The sequence below is a fragment of the Ictalurus punctatus genome, chromosome 18 (genome assembly GCF_001660625.3).
Source record: "Ictalurus punctatus breed USDA103 chromosome 18, Coco_2.0, whole genome shotgun sequence".
NCBI classification, from domain to species: Eukaryota; Metazoa; Chordata; class Actinopteri; order Siluriformes; family Ictaluridae; genus Ictalurus; species Ictalurus punctatus.
Window position 1 is genome coordinate 17532415 of NC_030433.2, and position 24022 is coordinate 17556436.

General features: G+C 38.1%; 1 protein-coding gene across 1 annotated transcript in view; it reads left to right on the forward strand.

Moving 5' to 3' along the window:
- The first annotated feature begins 1946 nt into the window (after positions 1-1946).
- Positions 1947-24022, forward strand: part of usp28 (ubiquitin specific peptidase 28) — a 29951-nt gene continuing 7875 nt past the window's right edge. The window contains exons 1-19 of the mRNA XM_017493508.3: positions 1947-2105; positions 5209-5283; positions 5486-5609; positions 6667-6754; positions 6853-7015; positions 9152-9238; positions 9469-9606; positions 10346-10416; positions 10510-10586; positions 10669-10817; positions 11267-11394; positions 12392-12487; positions 12606-12770; positions 15541-15755; positions 16069-16139; positions 17838-18066; positions 19440-19742; positions 19824-19942; positions 23419-23697. Of these exons, the coding sequence (XP_017348997.1) occupies positions 2064-2105; positions 5209-5283; positions 5486-5609; positions 6667-6754; positions 6853-7015; positions 9152-9238; positions 9469-9606; positions 10346-10416; positions 10510-10586; positions 10669-10817; positions 11267-11394; positions 12392-12487; positions 12606-12770; positions 15541-15755; positions 16069-16139; positions 17838-18066; positions 19440-19742; positions 19824-19942; positions 23419-23697 (2619 nt within the window). The 5' untranslated portion in view covers positions 1947-2063. The remainder of the gene's footprint in view (positions 2106-5208; positions 5284-5485; positions 5610-6666; positions 6755-6852; positions 7016-9151; positions 9239-9468; positions 9607-10345; positions 10417-10509; positions 10587-10668; positions 10818-11266; positions 11395-12391; positions 12488-12605; positions 12771-15540; positions 15756-16068; positions 16140-17837; positions 18067-19439; positions 19743-19823; positions 19943-23418; positions 23698-24022) is intronic.

Sequence of the window (24022 nt, forward strand, 5' to 3'; positions counted from 1 at the left end):
GTGTGCGCATAGTTTGCATGTTCTGCTCTTTGGGGTTTCCTCCTGGTACTCGGGTTTCCTCCCCCAGTCCAGAGACATGTGTTTTAGGCATCTCTAAAATTGTCTGTAGTGTGTGAACGTGTGTGCGAGTGTGCCCTGCAATGGGTTGGCCCCCCCGTCCAGAGTATCCCCCGCTCTGTGCCCTGAGTCCCCTGGGATAGGCAGAAAATGGATGGATAGATGGATGGATGGATGGATGTACGGTATAGCATATACAGTATATATAACCTCGCACTTCCGGGGCTGGGGGGTTTGAATCCTGTTTCCTCCCACCGTCCGAAGATATGCATTGTATTCTGAATGACATTCCCAAATTGTCCGTGAAGTGTGAGCAAGCGTGCCCTGTGATAGGTTGGCACCCTGTCCAGGGTGTCCCGTGAGTTCCCTGGGATAGGCTCCAGGCTACCCCGTGACCCCGTTTAGGATAAGCAGTATGGAAAATGGATGGATATATTTGTTCAGATTATATTTTATAATAATATGCTGTCTTCCAAAATAAAGCTTCTTGTATACTAAAATTTATTTATTTATTTATTTGTTTGTTTATTACACTTTCTTCCTCCACACACCATCCCATCTTTGTTAATTACTAATACAGGTGAGCTGACAGGTGAGTTTAAACCAGGATTGGGGAACTCATTTGGGGTAGGGGGCCAGATTGGCAAAAAATATCACCTTAGGCAGGCCAAGAACAATCAGAACAGTTCAAATTGAACTTGACACTTATTTATCACCAAAAATGGAATTCTGAGGTTAATTGTCATAATACAACCATAATAGGCAGGATTAGGCTAGAACACACAGCAGGAATGATAAAACTGATACAAGACCAGACCTATCATTTCACCACATCACACTGACATTGTACTGTAATTCAAAAGTACTTCATCCTCAATTTGAATTAAATTTTCATTTCAAGGAAAAGAGGAAGATTACAGACTGTTGCTTTTTAAGTGCTGCAACCAACTCATTTGCCTTGTCTATCAGTGCCTGGCTGTACTTCTTCGCATGATTTATATCATAATGTTGTCGAATATTAAATTCTTTGAGAAAGCCACACTGGTATGTTGGTATGTCGCAGCACCGGGCCAAAGCGGGGTCTATAATATATGTTCAAGTTCAAGTGGTTTTATTGTCATTTTAACCATATACAGCTGGTACAGTACACAATGAAACTAAATAAGACCCACACATTCTACACAAAGTGCACAGTGCAGACCTGTGCTAAAAACACAGGACAGTACAATACCACTAAATCAGGACAATGGGCACAGTAAGACAGTGTAGCGCCGGACAGTACTCAGTTCTAGTGTGGAAGTGTCTGATCTAATACGTAGTGAAGAAGATAGGCGCCAAGGAGTAACACTAGTGTTTAATTTAAAAATGGTATAAATGTAAACAAAACATGCTAATGACTTAGCATGGATATATGGACATAGCAGTTATTGTGGTAGCAGCCAGGAAAAGTGTATAATAGTGACAATAAATTAAAGACTATGTTTCTATAATAAAGTAACAGCAAAAATGCAACAGTCAATGCAGAAATGTGCAAATTTTGCAAAGGGAGTGCAATTGTCTATGGATTATGGCCCCACGGAAGGTATGTTTTGCATCCCTGGTTTAAACTCTGCGTGACCCCACGTGACTGTACGTCAGTTTGACGTCTAACAATCTGCAGGTGGGTATAATGGACTAAATGTTAACACAGTACTAATGTCTAATACTAAAATTGTGATTAAATACACTAAATACAGAGGTGCTCTATTTTGGTGCACTGTTTCCTGACCTACACTAAATAAAATAAGCTGTTTACTGAGTGCGCCACCTGTTCGCCTCCTGTACTATTCTTACATACTGTTTAGTGCGGTAGTATGCGGTGTGGGACACAGCCCATGTCTCTGCGGGATGTGTGTGCGTCTGTGTGTGTGTGTGTGTGTGTGTGTGTGGGTGGGAGTGATCCATGGAGTAGGTCACACTCCAGAGTCCGGACGAAGAAATCTGGGGGAAATTAAAAGTGTCCTGCGATGAGAGTTCAAGAGGACTGCGAACATGGGGAAAACTGTGCGGTGAGAACTGCGCTTTTTTCTTGTGGTCATTTTATCCACTTCATGTTTGTGCGCTTCAAAGCTTTTTTGTTTAGTTTTTTTTTTTCAATGTCATTTAAGTGCTGATATTGATTTGTTTGTGATGGGTGTGTGGCAAAGCATCATAAACACTTGGTTTGGTATTTTAGTACAGAAAATAAGTAGAATGCAGAGATCATATCTAAACTGTCTAATGTAAGTTGTGACGTCATGAAATTCAGCTCACCGTTATTTGGATCACCCAGCCATAATGAAGTGGAAAAGTACATTTTCACACGTTTTCCCCTCCCCCCACCTGCTAATTTATTAGTAACTATTCTTAATATTTATGTCACAGGTGACTGTTTTTCCACCATTATTATTTTTTTTTTTGGCAACCAACCGTTGGTGCCAGGATGAGAGGCGTCATAAACAGAGGCGCTATCTGTGTCAGGGCCTAAAATAGAGCATGAGCCAGGACATCCAGGCCTTCAGCTCTCCATATATGTCTCCAGCTCCCAGGCTAGTGTTTCTGTCCACCATCATCGCCATTCTGACATTCCCACCTGCTGCCGGGGTTGCTTTATATAGATCCTCAGCTTTCATGCTTTTCTTATCTGGTTTGTTAATGTTTACATGCCACCTATGCCATGGGGCATGAATGTTCCACAAGAGCAGCTAACAGTGAGGACATTTCACCTGAGAGTGCACAGAGGCTTTATCATTTTAATAAGTCCCTTATATGAAATGGGTGCTTATCATAACTAGGAAGGTCATTTATAGGATGCAGCTATAGTTTATGAGAGTGTTTCATTTGGCCAGCTCCCAGTAAATATTTGTCTCCATTCGCCTTTATACAGACGGTGTTTTGCCACACAACTTTGCAGTGTCAGGATACTTGAAGACATTTTCACGCTCACAAGACGCAGCATGATAGTTGGTTTTGCTGTAGTTGTGTTAGTTCTGGAACAAAACACAATACACCAGAAAAACAGCAGTGTGTCATTTTGCTAAAACAGCAGAGTGTCATTTTTTCCTTTTTTTTTTTTTTTTTACTAAAAGTTTAGAAAAATATAGTATTTAATATTGTCGGTGGCCTCACAATCATATTTACTGTACATTCGTTATTATTGTAACTTCATCCCTTTGCTATTAATTTTATTGGAACTACTGAAAATTTGTAGCCGTTGCTTAATAATATGTTTAAGATAAATAACTGTATAATGTTCAGTTATTTGACATTTAAAAAAATGCAATAAAGGCGTTACACTCTTCAAAAAAGGTTCTTCCAGAGTTCTTTGAATAGATAAAGGTTCCTCAGTGGTTCCTGGAATAGTTCTTATATATGTGAGGTCATAAGTTTACATACGCCTTGCAGAATCTGCAAAATGGTAATGTTTTTTTTTTTTTTTTAGAAATAAGAGAGATCATAAAGAAAATTATTTAGTACTGCCCTGAATAAGCTATTTCACATAACAGATGTATACTGTACATATAGTCCATAAGACACAATACTAACTGAATTTACACAAATGAACCAGTTCAAAAGTTTACATACGCTTGATTCTTAATCCTGTGTGTTGTGACCTGGATGATCAACGACTGTGTTTATGTTTTGTGATACTTGCTCATGAGTCCCTTGTTTGTACTGAGCAGTTAAACTGCCCACTGTTCTTCAGAAAATTCCTCCAGGTCCTGCACATTCTTTGCTTTTCCAGCATCTTCTGCATATTTGACCCCTTTCCAACAGCGGCTATATGGTGTTGAGATCCATCTTTTCACACCAAGGACGACTGAGGGACTCGTACGCAACTATTACAAAACGTGCAAACATTCACTGATGCCCAGGAAGGCAAGACGATACATTAAGATCCCGGGGATGTGTAAACTTTTGAACATGATTATCGGGTGATGTAACAGGTTGATGTAAATTGTTATTATTTTGTTTAAAGATTTTTTTTTTCATGTAATACTGCCCTTCAGAAGCTAAATAAGATATTTACATGTTTCCCAGAAGACAAAATAATAACAATTTACACCGGTCATCCTGTTCAAAATTTTACACACCCCTGGCTCTTAATGTATCATGTTGCCTTCTTCAGAATTAATATAGCTGCTGTTGGAAACAGGGCAAATATGCAGAAGATGCTGGAGGGAAAAAGTGCAGGACCTGGAGGATTTTTCTGAAGAACCGTGGACAGTTTAACTGCTCAGAACAAACAAGGGACTCATGAACAACTATCACAAAACATAAACACAGTTATAGTCATAAATAATTAGTAATACAAAAAACACAGCTTTTCATGAAACAAACAACAACAAAAAACCGGAGACACACTTTCCCGAAAACTGAGTATTACAAAACACTGTCAATAGAGAGTCCTTCCATAAATGTAATAAATGTCTCCTTACAGAAAGCGTCACCTTATCAACAGTTATACGTTTTTCTTTATTAAATAGCAAAACATTCTTTAATCTGTTTATTATTATTCATAGATTATGTGACGCATACCCCATGCAAGTTCCTGTGAAATAGCTGTTATAGAATGTAGACTATAGAAATTATAGCAACAATTATTTATTAGATCAAGTGCATTCATATACACTTCGTATTAGAATTACAGCTCTATGTCACTGTCGTTATAAAATTAATCATCACCTTCTGAGCAATCAGTATCAAAAATGCAAACATGCTGTGGTATGTGGAAAAATATTATATCCCGATACTCAAAATGTTCATCGTACATAATATGCATCAGGATGTTTCAGTCTGATCATTTTAATTAAACAGTTGCTAAAAGTCCATTTTAACATACAGCTGCTTGTTATGGTGTGCAACAACGCAATGCTCACAAAAACAGTATTCTGGTTTGATTTTTATTTTGTGCAATATTGACATTATCTAATCAGATTGCCCAGCATTATTTAGTAATGATGAGTTTAATCTGTATAACAGACATATTGCTAATACTCATAGAACAGTGTAATGTGAATTTATCACAGTATTGATATTATTATCTTATATCGCCTAGCCTTGCTTTGCAAAAAAAAAAAAAAAAAAAAGAGATGAATAAGTTTTTGTTCATTTGTTTGTTTGGTTGTTTAGAATCAGATGCTGCTTAACCAGCTGAAGGAGATCACTGGCATTCCGGACCTCCAGGTTCTTCAGCGTGTCCTTAATGTAGGTTCAAGTCCATGGCCCTGCTCTCTGACCTAACAGCACAAACATACACACTTACGTGGCCTAGAATAAAAAAACAGACTGGTGTTTGCAAATATTACATTGACACCATCTCTTCTGCATGTAGATTTCAAACACCGGTCCACCAAAGCAGAGGATTAACATGTTGTAATTTATATTTCACAAATATGAAAACATGTAGGAAAGCCAGGGGGACATTAGCCATGCTGTCGGGCTCCTCACCACACAAACAGCGACAAAGGAGCGAGTACCTGCGGAAGCCTCTACTGTGGATCATCACAGAGAATCTTCTAATCAACACAGTAGTAAGATCATCACATGATACATTACCCAAATCTATTTTCTTATAGCCACTTCCCATTTTGTGAAGCTCAACAACCTTTTGCCGCACATCACAGCTATATTCCTTGGTCTTACCCATTGTTATGAATGACTAAGGGAATTTGGTCTATGTGTTACCTCATATTTATACCCCTGTGAAACAGGAAGTCATGGTTGAACAATTACCTGTTCCTAGTCACCTAGATGTACTAAATAAATGTAAAATATCAATGGGAATATACTTCAAATATATTTTTTCACATGAATTCATAGAGGTGCCAATAATTGTTGCACACCTATAATTAACAAAGATCTTTTTTTTATAAACCTGGAGTTGTGGTTGCAATTGTTCAATATCCATGAGAGCAGAGTATTTTTGTGATGTTTTTTTTTTTTTTTTAACAAAAGATCAAAAGGTTAAAGAATAAAGACAGTTTCAAAGCCTTCTTTGCTCATATTTACCAAGGGTGCCAATATTAGTGGATGGCACTGTACATGTTTTTCTTTGTTAAATATCAGCATGTTCTTACATTAGATTATATGTAGTGTCTGCTTTACAAGTCTATGTGAATGAATTGTTACTATAGAAATGATAAGGTATTAGGACGAGCGCATTAATATAAACCTGTGATTTGCCTTGCAGATGGCACTACTGTCAGAACAGCTTTTATAGAAAATTAATCAACACCTTCTGACCAATCAGAATCAAGAATTCATATAATGGGCCCTACCTAGGCTCTACAATGCTGTATGTAATGAGCTTATAGTGAGACATTGTGCATAGCAACAGATAAAGTTCTCCTATAGCAAATATGGACCAAATCAACTGTCCAATTAACTCAGCCTATTATAATATAGATAAATAGATCAGACAGCATTACATCATTTGTGACAATCTGAAATTAATGAAAGTATACTGAACTCTAAGACTAAAATAATATTGATCAGCCTTCATTAATATGGACAGACATCCAGAGTTTATTAGTATTTTAAATAAAAGGCCATTTCTAATGTTGTAACTGGTATAACTCCTGTTTGTAGACGCGGCTAACGATGAACTGCAGGCTGCCATTGAGCTCAGTCTTCAAGAGTCTCAACAGGCCGAGGCAGAGGAAAGAGAGCTCCACAGGTATCCTCACATTTCCTGAAAGCCTACTTGTATCTTAAAAATAAAAAACTGGGAACTATCACTGAGAAACATACTCCAAAAACGGTCATTTTGCACAGGGCTCTGGAGGCCAGTGCTGAGGAGAATGCAGTCTGTGTGAAGAGGAAGGGGAACGAGGTGTCAGGAGAGATGTGCAGTCCCGCAGACTGGATCAGGCAGGAGGGTTGGCCTGTGGGCATCCGCAATGTGGGAAACACCTGCTGGTTCAGCGCCGTCATCCAGGTAGGCTGCTGTCTAAGCTGTACATTTGGATTACTACACTTTGTGCAGTGTTTCTTTGAGTCTGTATATCCTTCAAAACACTATACAGCTCGACCAATAATTAAAATCCTGTAGATGTTAATTAGTAACACTTCACAATTCACTTTAGACACTCTGTAGACTGTCATGAACTAGTCTATCTAGTCTGTTTAGTACTGCCCTGAATAAGCTATTTCACATAACAGATGTTTACATGTAGTCCACAAGACACAAAACTATCTGTATTTACACAAATGAACCAGTTCAAAAGTTTACATACACTTGATTCTTAATCCTGTATGTTGTGACCTGGATGATCAACGACTGTGTTTATGCTGTGTGAGAGTTGTTCATGAGTCCTCATATTTGACCCCTTTCCAATAGCTATATGATGTTGAGATCCATCTTTTCACACTGAGGAGATCAAAAAGTGCAAGCATTCACTGATGCACAAGAAGCCAACACAATACATTCAGATCCAGGGGTGTGTAAATTTTTGAACAGGATGATTGGTGTAAATTATTATTTTGTCTCCTGGAAAACATGTAAATATCTTATTTAGCTTCCGAAGGGCAGTGCTAAATGGGGGGGGGATCTTTAAGCGAAATAACAATTTATGAATGTATAATATTCAGTAATATTAATATTACTGAGAAGCCTCAAACTTCAATGTCCTGAAGACTTTCACGGGTCATTTTTGGACTCCTTCCAAACATACTAAATAATGTCACCATATCAACAATTACACAGGTTTTTAAAATCAATTTGTCCCTTTTAAAGTCCCTGTGTTGTTTATATAGAGGCAAAAACATTATAAATCTGTTATTTGCAGCAGAATGATTTGATCAGAATCAAGAATTCAAGAGCACTGTGGTATAAAAACCTTAACAGTTCCATTTAAGTCACAAAACTAAGCTAGCTATCTAATTTATAAGCATATTTTGCCTAGATGCTTATATTTTTTATAAAATAACCAAGGAAACACTTTAGTTTACTTAAAAAATTATTATGAAGGTATAGTTGAAGGTAAACGCGACATATGAAGCGTCTGAATTTATTTTAATTGTATTTACATATGCTACTAGACCACATACAGTGTGTGTTGAGGAATTTTCTGGAATCTTCTGGTGCATTTCTGTGATGTTGGCTTACATAGGTGTACATTTGTATCCAAACAAAAACCAAACAAAAACACTTCAGCACTTCTTATCTCACCTGTTATCTTGTAATCTAGCCATACTGTGCAATGAAATTACCATCGTTGCTAATGACAGGGGGCTTGAAAAGATGAGCTTCTCTTTCTCTCTGATGCCAAAGCATTCTGGGCACTCTAATTTTATTACAGCCATTCCAGAGTGAATTTAGCCAGGCTTCTCAGATATCTGTGTTGAAATTCAAGTCTTTATTGATATTGATAGACTGCAGAGCTAATTAAATAGTGCAGCTTGATATGCACTGCTCTGAACTCTGAAGGCTATGTTTGTTACAAATAAGTTTGAAATTATAAGATTAACCAAGTTACAAAAGGCTTTTAGTTCACATTTATTCTCTGTAGCACAAATCTAGGGTGTGGTTTTGACGCAAGAGCTTGTACACTGAGCTGGTAAACGCCATTCAGTAAAAGGTCTGCATTGTAAGTAACTGTAAGTTGATATTTGCTGTCAATATCATTTTTTAAAATTAATTATACATTTATTATTAGTTGTCTTGCATTCATTAGAATACATTCCTAGAAAACCCAATTTGTTTGGCTAAATCTGTATAAGTGTATTTTATTTTTATTTTTATTTTTTCAGAATTGCTAGAAACAGAACGGCAGATTTCCAACTTGGCATAGGTTAATTGGTGCAGATGTGTGCACTATTCGACTATTAATGAGAGCCGCTCCAGTACTTGACAGCTCATCCGCCCCCAGTCATTTTGTTGTGTGACAAAAAGCATTGATGTTAACCTCAGCTCTGACCCCAGTAATTACCCACTTCGGAGTGTTTTACATCCCCAAATCCACCCCAGCCATTACGCTCTATTGACGAATATGCCTTGTGGTAAATGAAAATGAAATGAAAGCAAATGATATGCATGAGTCATGTGAAATTTTCTCGCTCTTGTTGTTTTCAGTCTCTGTTCCATCTGCCGGTGTTTCGCAGACTGGTGCTCAATTACTGCCTGTCTGAGCGCGTGCTGGAGAAATGCAAGAGCCACTCTGTGAGTAATCAGCCGCCTGCAAGGATCTGGCTCATATTCTGACAAACATTCTAACATTCTCAGATCTTTAGATCCCTTCTGGGATAGAAAAGTGCTTCTGGGAGTACCTTTCAATAAGAGCGTAATTTAGCTAGATTATATATTTGGTGGAATCGCTTGTTTGTTGTCTTGGTGAGAAGAACTGTGACTGTATATGTAACGCCCCCATACGTCTTCGTCTTTATATGTAGGAGAGGAGAAACATAGCGTTCATGCAGGAGTTGCGATGCCTCTTTGCCCTGATGGTGGGCTCTAATCGCAGGTTTGTGGACCCCTCTGCAGCTGTGGAGCTGCTCAGGGACGCTTTTAGGACCAGCGAGGCACAGCAGGTACATGTAGACACTGGTTTAGTAAACAAGGCATAATTGATTATTATGCATAAAAAAAAAGGATAATGTTCTCAAGAAGCTCTCTCACACAGGGTATTAAACTGTGGAAGGATACAGTTTAGTACCCTAGGGTACTTACTGAGAGTGAATTAACATTTTTCTGTACATGCCTAAATGAAATGTGGTTCTAAGTCTCAAAACTTAGGCCACACAAAACCGAGGGGGTTCTAGGTCACATTTTGTGTGTAGGTGACAAAATGACGCAGCAGGTCATATACATAATGAACCGATGCCAAATTAAAGGAAAAAAGCAGTATTTGTGTTATGCTGTGGGCTTGGGTCTTATCACTGATCACCTTTCCTATGATGAAACATTTCTTTCCTGATGGGCATGGGCTCTTCCAGGATGACTCTGACCATGTGCACATGGCATAAGAGCTCAATGCATGGCTTGTTGAGGATGAAAATTATGATTATGATATTATTAGGAGAGTGGCGTGTTACATAGCGCTCTCCATCACCGTCATCAAAACATTAATTGGGGAAATATGTTTTGGGCAGAACAGTTCCACAGACTTGTAGAATCATTGCCCAACATCTTACTATGGCACTTGATGTTGGTTTTTCATTTAATTTGTCATCCTTATGTCTTTATATGTATGCAACAGATGGTTAAGGTACATACTGATATGATTAAGTAGCGACTGTGTGAGAGAGGTAACATGCTTGCCTGTTTTAGGATGTTAGTGAGTTCACACATAAGCTGCTCGACTGGCTCGAGGACGCCTTCCAGCTGGCAGCTAACGGCAGGTACGCTTTTGGAAATGGAAAATGGAGCCTGGCTTATTTTTATCATTGAATTTGAATGAACTGTGCTGATATATGGACTTTCTGATTCTCCAGTAATCCAGAAGATAAACAGGACAACCCAATGGTTCAGCTTTTCTACGGGACGTTCGTTGCTCAGAGAGTTCATGAGGGTATAAAAATATCATTTCATTATTGAGGAGGATATGTTGGCTAGATGTTTTTTTCTGAAATTCTGTCTTTTGTTGAATGCAGGTAAGATCCTCTCCACCATCGAGCAGTTTGGACAGTACCCTCTGCAAGTGAATGGATTCAACAATTTGGACGAGTGCCTGGAGGGCGCGATGGTAGCAGCAGAGATCGAATCACTACACTGTGATCAAACTGTGTCATCTGGACAAGAGGTCAGTGTTATGATCTAAAATAAATCACTGTTTATTATGCAGTTTGATGCTATTATGAATATACATTCACCGTCTACTTTAATAGGAACACCTGTACACCTGCTCATTTATGCAGTTATCCAATCAGCCTTGTGGCAGCAGAAATCGTGCAGATACAGGTCAAGAGCTTCAGTTAATGTTCACATCAAACATCAGAATGGGGAAAAAGTGTTATCTCTGTGACTTTAACCATCATCTCACTTTTTCCCCATTCTGATGTGAACGTGAACTGAAGCTCTTGACCTGTATCTGCAGGAATTTATGCATAGTGCTGATGCTACATGGCTGATTGGATGACTGCATAAATGAGCAGGTGTACAGGTGTTCCTATTAAAGTGGATGCTGAATGCAAATGTCAAAGTATAGTATAAATATGATTTGTGTGAGTATGAAACTTTTTTTTTTTTCAGCGATGGTTCTCGAAACTGCCACCAGTGTTGACCTTCGAGCTCTCTAGATTCGAATTCAATCAGTCTTTAGGACGCCCAGAAAAAATACACAAAAAGCTTGAGTTCCCCCAGATTGTCTACATGGACAGGTGAGAACTTATAGAAGTAGTTAATTCTGTTTTAGCCACATCGATTTTACAAAGCTTTGTCAATTTATTTTTATTTATTTTATTTTTTAAAATGTCTTTATAGTTATATTTAGATATTTTATTAAAGAAACAGTCAAAAATGCACACGATTTCCCTATTTTGCTAAGTGTAACAAACTAAGAGATGTTTTGTGTCTGAGGTTTGCTTCTTTAGTTTTACACTGAAGCTACAATGCTTATGTTGCTAACTGAACACATTGGACAGACTACATACCTAAAACTTGCTTCAAACTGTAGCGAGTTGTTCAGACTTTTCTGTACGATTCCAGGCACAGTATAACACGTATAGTAAGCTAGCTATTGTTGCAGAAAAAGGCTTGAGTATGTAGAGTATGTCAGGTAAACATAAATAGCTAGCTAGCTAGCTAGCTAATTAAATTGACAGAATAGTGTTTTTCAGGTTAAAATAAAAGGTACTAGCGATCAAAGCTGGTGTGGTGACCTGTGACATACAAAGAAACCTATCATGATCCCATCTATGTAATAGTGTTGAGCTAGCTATCGTAGTAGGTAATTATTGGCTATCATAATAATAATCTTTTTTTAACATCTTAATGCTTCAGTTCATTTAATAAAGTCATGATAGCTAACTAGCAGGCTAGCTATCTCTTAGCTGATGACAATTCCTCTCTGTAACCCAAGACGCTAGTTTTATTTAATACCGTATTCAGTGTTGCAATTAGCTAGCTAGCTATTTATGTTTAGCTGGCATTCTTCACTGACAACTACTTTCTGTAATGGTAGCTTAAAAAATATCGATGTTAGTTTTACTGAATTGTTAGCAACATGCAGGTCCAATTGTAAACTTCGCACACCTAGCATGTTGTGGCTAATTAAATTTGGAGTAGGGGAACGCCTTCCCACTGGAAAATTTGTAAATTTCACTTTGGGTTGAGCAGTTGCACTCACAGTGGCTTTTTTCTTTATTCTCTGAGTAGATACCTTCACAGAAATGTTGAACAGACACATGGAAGAAGAGGAGAGGTAAAAAGGCTCAAGGACCAGTTAACAGTTCTTCAGCAGAAACTTGAAAGGTCAGGAATAAATGACCCAATTTGTCAGCGCTATAAGAGCAGATATATATATATATATATTTTGGAAATGTTACACAGTCTCTGACTTTGCTTTAATAGTTTTCTCTTCGTTTTCAAGCTATAAAAACTATGGTTCCGGGCCGAACAAGTACCCGCTGGCAGACATGCTGCAGTATATTTTAGAGTTCGCCACCTCAAAGCAGACAAACACAAGCACGTCTCCCACGTCAGCCGGACCTGCCAGCACTCCTGCACACACAGAACCCAGCTCAGAACACGCCAGGTAAGAGCCAACACTACAACAACAAATAATATAAAGAATAATAAGTTTATTCATGTAGCTGCTGCATTTATAGCTTGTTAATTCCACAGCGCTATTGAATTCTTTCATTCTGATTGGTCAGAAGACAGGGTGTTGACTAATTTTCTGTAACAGCAGTTCAGACAGTAGTCCCAACTGCAAGTTTTATGTTAATGCTCATTCACAGGGATTTGAACGGCGGACGCTCGACATAAAATATTAACAATGGAAAACATTCTAGTAATAAGTTTATAGTCAAGCTTTCTGTAAAGAGATGTTTGTTTAACATTTTTGAAAGGCAGAGGGAAATAGCAGCTTTTCTTCGCAGCATGTTGGAATGTAGTCTGGTCAAATCACTTTGGATGCAGGTCATGAATGTTTTGAGTAATTTGCTGGGTTCTTCAATTCCTGTAACACCTACGTTATGCTTCTTAGGGGACCGTTCACAATTACCGGAAGTATTTGTCAAAATGTGAATTCTCTGTTATTATTGTGTGCATAACAACAGCTGGTAGAGTTATTTTATGACACTGGAAGACAACCAAGTCTCCAGAACCGAGAGAATGGGTTTGTGCAATGGTGGAAGTTGCATCACATGAATGTATGCTCGATAGAGTCAATGGCATTAGGGAGGAGGGGTTAAACGTGTGGGATCATTTCTGGGCTCGTATTAAAAATGAAAGATTGATCTGAATAAATGCAGCAATAGTGGTGACCGGATCACCTTGTTTTTTTTTCTCTCCTTTGCTCTAATGTACTTGTTTTTATTTTCTGAACAGGGTTAGATAAGTTTCTTTTTGTGTAGTTAGGGGGGAATTTTTGTTTATTATTTTTTCCTGGTCGGCTTCCGAAGTTTAACCACTGAAAAAAAAAAAAGTGAGAATAAATACAAAGAAAGCCAGGGTGTCCATGGGTCCTTAAGAAGTCTTTAAATGTCTTCAATTCCTTCATGTAAAAATAAGGCCTTAATTAGCATTAAAGTGTCTTAAATTCACATTTCAAAGGTCTTAAAAATGCAACTGAACCGACACCGTAAAGCAGATTTGTATTTTATTTTTTGCTCGTTGCTGTTTGAGATGGTAAAGCCATGCGACTGTGTTGCACTCGAAGTCTGTGTGCGGCTCATCAGTGTTTTAGAGCGGCTCGGTTCACAGTAACTGCCGCTCTACACCAACTTCATCTCTGTCTTTGCTGTGAGTTTGAGTCATTTATAACCTGCATTTAGATACAACATGTGCAAGATTCTCTTGTCTAAGCCACAAGGTCTAACACATATAAGTGAATTAAGTCAGACATATATTACTATTGTTATATTACTATTTGTACCTCCAAATAAAAAAATTAAGTATTATTCAGTGCAATAGTAATATTACAAAATAGCAATTTATATATATATATATATATATATATATATATATATATATATATATATATATATATATATATATATATATATATTTATATTTATATCTATATTTATATTTATTTATTTTTCCTATTTACAAAAATGTATGTATATTTATAACACTACTTGTTACATTACCCGGACATTAAATTACAATAAAACTTGTAAACACTGCTGCGAGGGGTTTTCCTAATACAGCTGCTGAGAAAGTGATGGTAAATTCGACATTCTTTTCTCTTCTGAATGCTGAAATCCATCTCTCTGTTTTTTTCTTCACTTGGAAAGTCATTGGAAGGAAATACTGGATTTTTTTCTTTCACTGTTGGAGCAAATGGTCACGCGAAAAGGATATTTGCTCTGGTCTCCCATATACATATAGAAGTTTACCCTGCTATAGTTTACTTAAACCCAGAAATGGATGTATATGCATGAGAACAATCCATTATAGCTGATCGTGGAGCATGATTGCAGGTCTTAAAAATTTTTTGGAAATGTCTTGAATATGGTATTAAAAATAATAAAATTTGAAGTGCTGATACCTGCAGATACCCTGGCAAATGTAATCCTGGTCTCGCCAACCCGTTATTTTATTGTATGTTGCGGCTCGATCTAGACCGGGTCATAACAGAATGTTGTCATTCACACGTACCTTATTAACAGAGCACACACTCATATCTACACTTTTATTTAGCTGTGCTGTTGAATAGTATCAGTGCATAATAAAAACTGCATTTATATATGGTTTCTCCCCTGACTTTGTGTGTAATTAATTATTATTATTAATATTATTATTATTATTATAATTATAATAATAATTATTATTGTTATTATTATTTGTAGATCACCCACAATCCACCCTCTTTTTGCATGCACAGTTTATCCCCTTTCACACACACATTGCCATGCATCATATCAGATCTGAGTACAAGACAGATTTAAAAATGTCTTTACATTCCCATGCTGATATCATCTTAAATATTGCATTTCTGCTTATACTTTGTGAATCTAGTAAAAGAAATCTCAGTTGACTTTACTGAACTTCACATGCAAATAATCATATGATTGACGTGGAATTTTACTAATGTGAATTTTAGATGCCACATGTTCTATTTCACACACTTTTCACACGTTCACAAATGTATTCTTTATATGAGACCGCATATTCACATGCTGAGTCATCACGTGTTGAGTTCATGTTCAATTTCAAGTCATAACATGGTGAACTGCAGCTTCACATGTTTGTTTGCCCCCCCCCCCCCCCCCACGTGTGATAATACACTACTTTGTGAAAAACATGAAGAAGTAATAACTGAACGAGTGAACTGTGTGCACTGCAATGCTTACTAGCCAAACAGAAGCAGATGATGCCGGCTCATCAGATGGTTCAGGCTGTATACAAAGCTCTACTCAGAGGACACCCATCCACAAGCCCTTCACCCAGTGTAGACCCCCTGCTGACTGGCCTCAGCACCCGGTGCCCGGCATTGTGAGCGAGGAGGAACTGCGTTTTGTCAGGGGCTGCCTGCAGCGCTGGAGAACCGAGGCAGAGAACAACATGAACGGTGTGTCCTCCTCTTGGTCCTTCAAACACTTATGGTATTTTTGTCTCTTGGTGTGAAGTATTACCTAGACCTCTACCTTTACAAGGAAACAGAAAAAAAGCAATCATTGTTCTCAGCCAGTGTTGCAGAAGCTGTTTTGTTCCTTTCAGCTTCGCAGTATCGACTGTTGTTCATGAGGCCACATGTTGTGCCCTTTACCGTATTGTATTAGAGCACAGCCTTATTTTCCAGCAGATATCCTAATGTGTTTGAGTGTATCAGGAGCCTGGCCTCGGGTGCACCCTATTGATTGCTGTTCTCTCCTTGTGTTCAGAGCTCAAGGCCAGCATTGACAAGGTCAGTCAGGCTCTGGAGGGGATGTACTCAGATAACAGTCTGTGTCAGGTAAAGTCTATATTCCAAAACAGCCCTTGGCTCTACAGACTTCCATTTCTTTTCACAATGTCGTTATTTTCAGTCTGTGACCAAAATGCTGTAGAATTTTAAAAGTTTGAGTGAGTGTGAGTGCAAACATGATAATCATAAGCAGAAATGTTACAGAAATCTGAAGCAAACAATAAATAAATGTACAATCGAGCCATATTTTCATAATCATAACCAAGTCCTAAAATATAATGGTTTTCAATATTTAATTGGCTTTGGTCATAACTTGGCACAGAGTAGTGTAATTGGGGGGAAAAAAGGGGTGAGGTTGGAATAAATACATTATGAGGATGTGAAAATTCAGTGTCCTCCATTAATATTGGCACCCTTGGTAAATACGAGCAAAGAAGGCTGTGAAAAATTGTCTTTATTGTTTAACCTTTTGATCTTTTGTTCAACAAAAATTCACAAAAATACTCTGCTCTCGTGGATATCAAACAACTGCAAATACAACACAGGTTTCTTAAAAAAAGATCTTTGTTAAATATAGGTGTGCAACAATTATTGGCACCCTTATGAATTCATATGAGAAAAATTTATGTGAAGTATATTCACATTGATATTTTACTTTTTTTTAATTTTTTTTTACTACACCTGGGTGACTAGGAACAGGAAATTGTTAAACCATGGCTTCCTGTTTCACAGGGGTATAAATATGAGGTAACACATAGGCCAAATTCCCTAGACCAAGGAATATAGCTGTGATGTGCGGCAAAAGGTTGTTGAGCTTCACAAAATGGGAAGTGGCTATAAGAAAATAGCAAAAGCGTTGAAAACGCCCATTTCCACCATCAGGGCAATAATTAAGACGTTCCAGTCAACTGGAAATGTTATGAATCAACCAGGAATTGGATGTGTATCTACAGTATATTGTCTCAATGCACTGTGAAGCGGATGGTTCGAGTGCCAGGTTGTGGCTGGAAGTCCGTTTTGTGCCTGCATTTACACTAAGAGGGGTTCTCGATTGTTTAATTTCGATCTAAAATGGGTTTCAAAAACCCTCTGACAGATTTTTTTTTTTTTAACTCCACCCTGGTCACTGCAGGCACATTCATCTCTATGCACAAAAATAGCACAATCTGAGCAATATTAGCTCACATCTGATCAAATTCGCAATATACCTATTATAAGTATAAGCTTAATGGGTAAAATAAACTTGCTGGGGGGAAAAAAACAACCTTTAACTTGAGGTGACAATAACCTAAGACTAATCTGTACTGCAAAAATGACATCTTAGCAAGTTAAAATATCTTGAATATAGTCACATTTATTCATTATTTTCTATTTTACGATGACAATAAAACAAATATGAGATTATTACACCTATTTCTAGACAATAGATAATTCAAGTTTGTCTTGTTCTATTGGCAGATCCTTTTTGTAAATTTGAATCATTTATTTCTAAAAAAAAATACCAAATTGGCAAAATTATCTGCCAATAGAACAAGACAATTTAAAGAATGAAATGAGTAAAAGCATTTAAAAATAAGCTGAATAATCTTATATTTGATATATAATCATCTCCTAATAAGAAATATTAGAGATATTTTCTCTTAATACGATATCATATTTTGCAGTGTGGTATTAGTATACGTGGCTCTTGAGTATAAGTTGTTGCTAACCTCACTGAGAGAGCAATATTTCTCTCTGTGTCTCCAGGTGCCGTACAAGCTACATGCAGTTCTTGTCCATGAGGGACAGGCTTCTGCTGGTCATTACTGGGCCTACATCTATGATCATGAACATAAACGCTGGCTCAAGTACAATGATGTGATGGTGACTGAGTCATCATGGGAGGAGCTGGTACGAGACTCTTATGGAGGAATGACCAACGCCAGTGCTTACTGTCTCATGTACATCGATGACAGACTGCCACACCTAATAACAGGTACCTACTTATTATTAATCAGAGATGGCAGATGTTGGAGGTGCTAAATCAGGGCATAGTCTACACCTCCTTTGTCTATGTACACTATATGCTTCAAACTTGGGCACCCAAAAGGTGTTAATTTTACAGAGAACTATTACGATGCATGTCATGAAGGGGTCCGTAAAACATTTCTTTATAATCCATATGATTGTCAGGGAGGTATTTCTTTTAATAATTTTCTTTGCGCTCACAGAAACGGGGCAGTTGAAGAATGAAAAAAGACCAGGCAATGTTTTTTTTTTTTTCCAATCTTCAACTGTCCAGTTTCAGTGAACCTGTGCCCACTGTAGCCTCAGAGTCCTGTTCTTGGCTGACAGGCTTGGAACCTGATGGTCTTCTGCTGTTGTAGTCCATCCACCTCAAAGTTCAACATGTTGTGCGTTACATCGACAGTTGTAAACAATGGTTATTTGAGTCACCATAGCCTTCCTGTCAGCTTGAAACAATCTGGCTGTTCTTCTCTGACCTCTCATCCAACCAGCCCATCTGGCACCAATAACCATGACACTCTCACAGTCACTGAAATCACAATTGTTCCTAATCCAGTGTTTAATATGTACATTAACTGAAGCTCTTGACCTGTATCTGCATTGTGTTGCTGCTACATGATTGGCTGATAGGATAAAATGATTAGGTGTTCCTAATAAAGTGGATTTGGTTTAGTTTTGGATCAGTTTCCATTAATTTGTGATATTTGATATAAACAAACATTTCATTTTGTTATTTTACAGGCTTCTTTGCTTCACATATGATTTTTTTTATGTGTCCTTTTTTTTTTTTTTTTTACAGATGTATATATGAACAATATATTTTATTAAGGACAAAAAAACCTTATAATTTGTAGTATGACTATCTTGTAAATAAAATACCTTAAATATTCATATGAAAGCTTACCAAAAAGCCTGCATACAAATAATTTTAAAAAAAATCTACTTCTTGCTTGGGTTAAACTATATTTTACAAGTAGAGGGGTCTTTGACTAAGCATAGCAAAAGTAGGAGAGAAACAGCACTGCTGTTATTAATAGTTTGCTATTTTTATTGTATTAACTGGTAACAGGATAGTGGATTGCTTGAAACACTATAAAGGGCAGCATTCGGCCTGTGCACCACCTGCTAATAGGTTTTTGTTGTGAGTTTTAAGGTTGCACTGCAAGATGTTATGACATGTTTATGCTCTTGGTGGGGGTTTTAAGATATTTGAAATGGTTGTTTTACACTTTGAAATCAATTTGTTGAATTTGTCTTTTCACATGTGGTTCAACACCCAGTGCATGTGTCTATCCTGAAGTATTGATTGTTTCACTACGCTCTCAATTGTGTTAATGGCAGAGCATACAGACAATGAGACGGGGCAGGTTCTGCAAGGTATGGACTCCCTTCCTCCCATACTGAAACGCTACGTCCGTGAGGACAACCGTTGGTTCGAGCAGCAGCTGAGGGAATGGGAGGGGCAATTCCATCAGGTGTCTAAGGAACAACCGCAGGTTCACATAGCAGAGGATCCCACCAGCAAAGAAGAGAACACTTCAGAACCAGAGCGCCCAAATGTAGAACCAGAAAAAGAACACGGCCATGAGAAACCTGAAGAACTGACTCCAGAGGCAGAACAGGAGCCGGTCCAGGATTCAGAAGGTCAGCTACTTTTCCAGACAAGGTAAGATTGCTGGTTACATCTGTTGTAACTCATCACATGACAGTGTTTCTGCTTTCCAGAGGCCACAACCAGCGGGGTAGCTCTTGATTCATCACTAGAGAGCAGCGAAGGGGTAAAGGAGGGTACTGAGGAGGCCACCTCTCTCAATCTGACCCAAAGCCAGCTGAATGAGAGTCAGGTGAGCCAGTCAATTGATCCTGATTAGAAATAGTTCCCATAGAGGAAATATTGTTCAGAGGAATGGTGTTTGGTTTGCTGATCTACATCAAAACAAGTAGTGATTCGTGTGCTGTTTTCTTATTAAAGCTTAAATACAGATATCTATCTATCTATCTTTCTGTCCGTTCTTCCGTCCGTCCATCCATCCAGGACATTTGAATATTGGAAAAACATTGTTTGGTCCTTTTCCAGTCGTCTGCTCTTCAGATTCAGTGAGTCTCTACCCCAGTTTAGCCTCAGATTCCTGTTCTTGGCTGATAGGAGTGGAACCCGGTGAGGTCTTCTGCTGCTTTAGCCCATCTGCCTCAAGGTTTCACGTATTGAGCATTCTGAGAGGCTTTTCTTTTCACCATGGTTGTAAAGAGTGGTTTTTTGAGTTACTGTGACCTTCTTGCCAGCTCGAATCAGTCCGGCCATTCTCTTCTGACCTTTCTCATCAACAAGGCATTTCTGCCAGAAGAACTGCTGCTCATTTGATGTCACTGAGGTCACATTTTTTCCACCCATTCTGATATTTGATGTGAAAAATTAACTGAAGCTCTTGACCTGTATCTGCATGGTTTTATCCATTATACCACTGCCACATGATTAGCTGATTGGGTAATTGCAGGAATGAGCAGGTGTACAGGTATTCTTATTAAAGTGGCATCGACAACAAAAAAAAACAATCATAATAATTGTTAATTGCTGATAACACAATTATGTTTGCAAATTATGCAAATGTAGTCCAAGATGTTGTATAAAACTCCACTGAAGGCAGATACTTGTAAGTTAATGGTCAGACTCAGTGTATGTATGAAGGCACTTTTATTATTACTTACTTTTAGTTCATTTCCATCTTTATTTATGGCATTTGTAATCAGTACCGTAATCCATTCCCTCTGTAATCTCCATAACACGGTAAGAGGCATGCTTTAAACACACCACAACCTGCTGCAGCCAGTTTAAAACCACATGAGTCCTTGTTGAAATTAGATGTCAAGGCTCATGACACTTCTATCAACATACAGATGCATTCTGGGTCATCATCACTTCCAGTCTTTTGGATTTCTATAGAAGGTAGTAGTAAAGCATTTACACAGGCCACTCACCTTCAGTCAAGCACAGAAGCTCTGTCATCAGTTCACAGGGTTAAGTGTTGATTCATAAATCAATCCAGAGAACAAGGTGTGATGGTAAATATGTCTCCTACAGCTGTTTCTTTACTCACACAGCAGTTTTGTGGTTGAGTCCTGACCTCTAGTGGCAAAACTGTAGTGATATTTTGAATCTGGTGCGATTTAATGAGTCATAGACGCGTGCATTTGAAAAGTGGCCCATTGGGACCCAATAAAAACTCACGGGAGAAGCCGGGGTTTACTTTAACGCTGGTGGACTGTTATGAAGCTCCTGGGACAAATAAAATGCCATGTTGAGAGCATTGAATACAAAATTGCTTGTGCAAGTCATGATGCGTTTAGTGCATTCATTTATTCATCCGTACAGTAAATGCTTTATCCTGGTCTGGTTCACAGTGGTTTTTGGAAAAATTAATCCACTAATTTCATTAGAAAATACTCCAGGCAGATGCAAACAAAAATAACTGCGGGGGAAGGTGGGATTGGTCAAACTGTATACGGGCGTGTACAGGATTGGTCAGATTTCATTCAGGAGCGGGCGGGAGAGTGATTAAAAAAAGTCCTGCACACGGCTACTTCAAGATGTCAATACACGTACTGCTTTTTATAGACTAAGACTAATGTGTTTTGCCTAGAGCAGGTACTGAGACCAAATTAAACCAACACAGTTGCCATGAGCTGGTGTCAATCACCAAACTGTTGCTAAATTAAAACCTGAACTGTTGTCCATATTATGTCAGCCACTACTTGGCTTTTCTAAAGAAAATACTGTGAGGAAACATGTCCATATCTAGTCAAGCTAAGGATCTGTCCTGATTTGAAGAGAGGGATCTACTGTAGCATGAATGAGCTGCCTAACTGACCATTTCTTGTATTAATCTATCTGTCACAGTACTGTCAGCTTCCGTATGGACTGCAAATTTGTTTTAAAATGACATTAGGAATAATTCTTAGTAATTTGTTTGTCAATGCAGTAGCCAGTACTATAAAAGACTGAAGTGACTGGAAAATAAGAGAATTGGGAATACTATTGGAAAAAATTATGGGTAGTTGTCGCATAATGGCTAAGACATTAGACTTCTGATCGGAAGGTTTTTACATAAAGGTAAAAATATATATACATATTACTGATTGACAAAGAAAACTACAGTCTGATTTTCTTATTTAGCCTAATACAAGCCCTTTACCCTCAGAATCAGGAATATTTAGATTATTAATATTTACCCCCCCCCCCAACCCCAACCCCCCACACTCCGAAAGTATTGCAATGTCAAGGCCAATTCTGTTGTTTTTGCTATACATTGAAGACATTTGGGTTTGAGATCAAAAGATGAATATGAGGTGATGGGTCAGAATTTCAGCTTTAAGATTTTCAGCTTTCATTTCCTCATATTTACATCTAGATGTGTTAATCAACTTAGAACATGGCATCTTTTGTTTGAATCCACCCATTTTTGTCAAGTGATCCAGAACATGGGTGTTTCCCACTGCCCAGGTGCACCCTGTTAAATTAATTATTTAAAGAATTAATAGCTCTGAATGTCTACTCTTGGCTTGAGCCCTAGGTTTCACCTGTGAAGACTGCATTTGTTGTTAAAAGGATAAGCCAACATGAAGATCAGAGAGCTGTCTATAGGAGAAAAGCAACCCATTTAGATGTTGAGAAAAGAGGGAAAACCTATCAGAGCCATTTCACAAGCATTGGACTTAGCCGATGCAACAATTTGGAATATCCCGAAAAAGAAAGAAACCACTGGTCTACTGACGACCAGTTTTAGACTGGTCAAGTCAATCACCAGACCATAACCTAGTTGAGCATGCATTTCACCTCCTGAAGAGGAGAATGAACGGAGAAACCCCCCGAAACAACCTGGTAAAGCATGACAAAAGAAAAATGCAAGATTTTGGTGATGTCAGTGAGTCACCGGTTTGATGCAGTTATTGCAAGCAAAGGATGTGCAACCAAATATGGAGTGTCATTTACTTTAAGACTATCTGTTATAATACGTTTGCTCACCTAAAAGCTGCCACAAAAGGTATCATGTTCTAAGTTGTTTGACACCTCTAGATGTCAATATCAGGAAATGAAAGCTGAAATTTTGATCGGTCATCTCATATTCATCTTTTGACCTCAAACCCAAATGTATTCACTGTACAGCACAAACAAAAGAATTAGCCTTGCTATTCCAATGCTTTCGGCTGGCACTGTATATATCGACATATTGTCTCATATAGTCTAGATGCACTGGTTTGAACAGAAGTAATGTGTCATTGTATACCTTTTGACATATTGGGTTTGTTTATATCTCCCTATCAGAGTCCTGAATCGACATCTCAAAAGGCTAAGGAGACCGTGGAAGCAAAGACTGAGATAATTCATCAGGCTGTAAGTGAGCAGACAGAAACAGAAGCAGCAACAGACCCACAACCCGAAAAGGTTAAAGAGGCTGAAGCACAGGCTGCGTCAGCAGAGGACAGCCAAGCTGAGGACAGCCAAGCTGAGGCCAGACAACCGGAGAACGAGGTGTCCGAGGTGGAGATCCCTAATGTGGGCAAGATCCTGGTGCTGTCTGATGCAGACGGATATAATGAGGAGGTAATAGCACTGAGCAACTACAAAAACAAGTCACATTAGTATGATGGTGAAATATTCATAAAGGAAAATGCACCCTGAATGACTTGCATGTTAATCTTTATCATTAACATGTGAACTTCAGTGACATCCAAATCTATTTTTTATACAACCCCAATTCCGAAAAAGTTGGGACAGTATGGACAATGCAAAAGAAAAATCAAACAAAAAGGATCATTTGAAAATTCAATTCACCCTGTACTATATTGAAAACACATTATTAACACATTATTTGATGTTTTGCACTCATTTCAAATCTGATGACTTCAACACACTCCAAAAAATTCGG